At 34.8% G+C, this 2,247-nt stretch overlaps 1 protein-coding gene across 1 annotated transcript; it reads right to left on the bottom strand.

Annotated features, from left to right (window-relative positions):
- Positions 1-950: 950 nt before the first annotated feature.
- LOC149213371 (antimicrobial ginkbilobin-2-like protein) lies at positions 951-1,784 on the bottom strand. Its single transcript, XM_089389007.1, has one exon. It carries the CDS (start codon positions 1,782-1,784, stop codon positions 951-953), a length of 834 nt encoding a protein of 277 aa, XP_089245133.1.
- Between the last annotated feature and the right edge of the window lie 463 nt (positions 1,785-2,247).

Below are 2,247 nucleotides of genomic sequence, written 5' to 3'. Positions count from 1 at the left end.
GTTTTTAATTGTTTTGGCTCCTTGGCGAGATTGGTGCTGTGGCTTTCTTTTTTTCTCTACAGTTTTCCAACTACCTAGATCTTGCATCTCCTTCATGAACTTTGTTCCATTTATTGGAAAATTTTCCTATTATTAAAATAAGTTTGTTTTTTATTTATTATTATTATTTATATGATAAAAAAAATATTTGTATTTATTATGTCTGTAATTTTAATTTTATATTAAACAAAAATATATTTATATTTTTAGTTAGATTATAAACATTTTATTAAAGGATAAAGAAGATATAAATGTATATAAAAGTTTATTTAATTGTTATCAAACTTATTTTTGTTAAAATATGCTGGAAAATAATTGATATGTAAATTAAATGGATAGTATTGGATATACGTATATTTTATTTAATTTTAATAATTAAATTATAATAATAAAAATGGTTTTTGGTTTAATTTGATTATAATTTTTAAATTAAATTATTATTATAATATAAATATTTAGATTTAATATAAAATTTAATCAAATAAAAAAAATGAGATAATATTGAATTCAAAGAGAGTGAATAATCACATTGAATCTTTATTTTTATGAGAAAAAGAAAATTGTCCACTGAATATTTGGTAAAATACTATTTATGTAGACATGAAAATCAATATTGACTGACTTGAGTTAAAAATATGCGAGACAAGTATGCGTCACATTTTATGAAGACATCCATGCGCATCATTACTGAAATATAATTGGAGGTTACAGTCCATAACGCCGCAGAGGTTACTGAAAATCAAACTCCCTCGTATTTATATCAAGTTACAAATACTCACACATCAGCACCATACAAGCATCCCAACCACAACGCGATACGCACCATTAGTTGGAGGAAAGTAGAGCACACTTATACGAGAAGCAAGCCGCCCAGCACACTTAAAATTATGATTATTTTGCTTGAACTCTTTCTATTTGACCCGTTCATCTGATTCCGTGGCGGATAAGCCCCCGGTGTAACAGCTGGCGACTGTGTGCCGCTTCGTTGGTGCAATAGCTGGCACTTTTGCTGTGGATGGAGATGGAGGCAAAATCGAGTTAAAGAAAGGATACATTTCATAATGGGCATTGCAGCTTTTGCTCAAAACCGTAGCTCCTGCGCTTCCAGGAATTCTTGATAAAATAAAATTGATTGCGCTTAAGAGACATGTTTTGCATTGGATACTCGATATATATCTCGTGCACTGCACCACACCGTAAATCCTTCGAGACAGGGAGTCTGTAATTGTTCCCGAAGCATATAACTTAGATCCAGACGCTGCTTCACCGGACAAATTGGTTAATAGGCTCTCAACAGCCGCGTTAAAAACATCGGGGGTGGACATATTACTTTGTTTATGATTATACCATCCACCAGTAGACATTTGTCCGAAGAAATCATATTTTTCATAACGTAAGAAGCAGTCATCCAACAAAATTAAACCACCGCCGGTATTCCCACACTTGTGCCGAATTGTAGTGACTGCTCTATGGGAGCAGTTGCGGGACTGTTCGGCTGTTGTGTCCCTGGAACATTGTAGGAGGCCATATATTTGGCCATCCACACAAGTGTTAAAACCAGTTTGGGAGGTGTGTTGAACAAGACTATTAAAGACTGTATTCAGATTGCTGTCTAACGTACTACCGTGCGTATAGTTGAAGTCGAAGAAGCACACAGTGTGTGGAACCTGGAGTGCATCGGCAGGAAAAGCAATGAATATGAGGAGAAGTAGGATGATGTAGAAGAGCCTGATAATTTGCCCCATCACGAAGAATCCCTTCGTTGGAAGTAGAATTCTGGTGGTCACTGAACAAAGGAGACTCTGCAGGGGATGCCAACGTTGTTCCTGCAATTCTGTATATATAGATTTGAATAATTGATTTGCATGTTCTATATATAAGAATGAGAACAAGGTTCGAAGTTTTAGGCACTTTGTCCGCCAAGGAAAAAAATAACCCACGAGTTCATTATGAATGGCAATTCAAGTCCGATACGAACCTTTTTGATTTTTTTTGGCGTGTGGAGCGGGTATAACGGGATTCCACTTGACCACAGTCAAGTTTAATATAAAAACTCCAAAAAGTCCGTTGGTATTTAGCGCTATATGTATTCACGGTTCTCTTTCCTATGTGAATGCCAGCGTTACTTTGACTTTGACTCGAGTTTGGTTCAACAAATAATTTTTTACAATTTTATGATTTTATTGCCTCTCTTTCCTCTGTGAATGC

This window comes from Pinus tabuliformis, chromosome 1_1 (genome assembly GCF_031772625.1).
Source record: "Pinus tabuliformis cultivar Carrire ecotype Pingquan chromosome 1_1, CPIR1, whole genome shotgun sequence".
In the NCBI taxonomy this organism is placed as follows: domain Eukaryota; kingdom Viridiplantae; phylum Streptophyta; class Pinopsida; order Pinales; family Pinaceae; genus Pinus; species Pinus tabuliformis.
The sequence above is the reverse complement of the archived record's forward strand: the minus strand, read 5'-3'. Positions and strand labels throughout refer to the sequence as shown.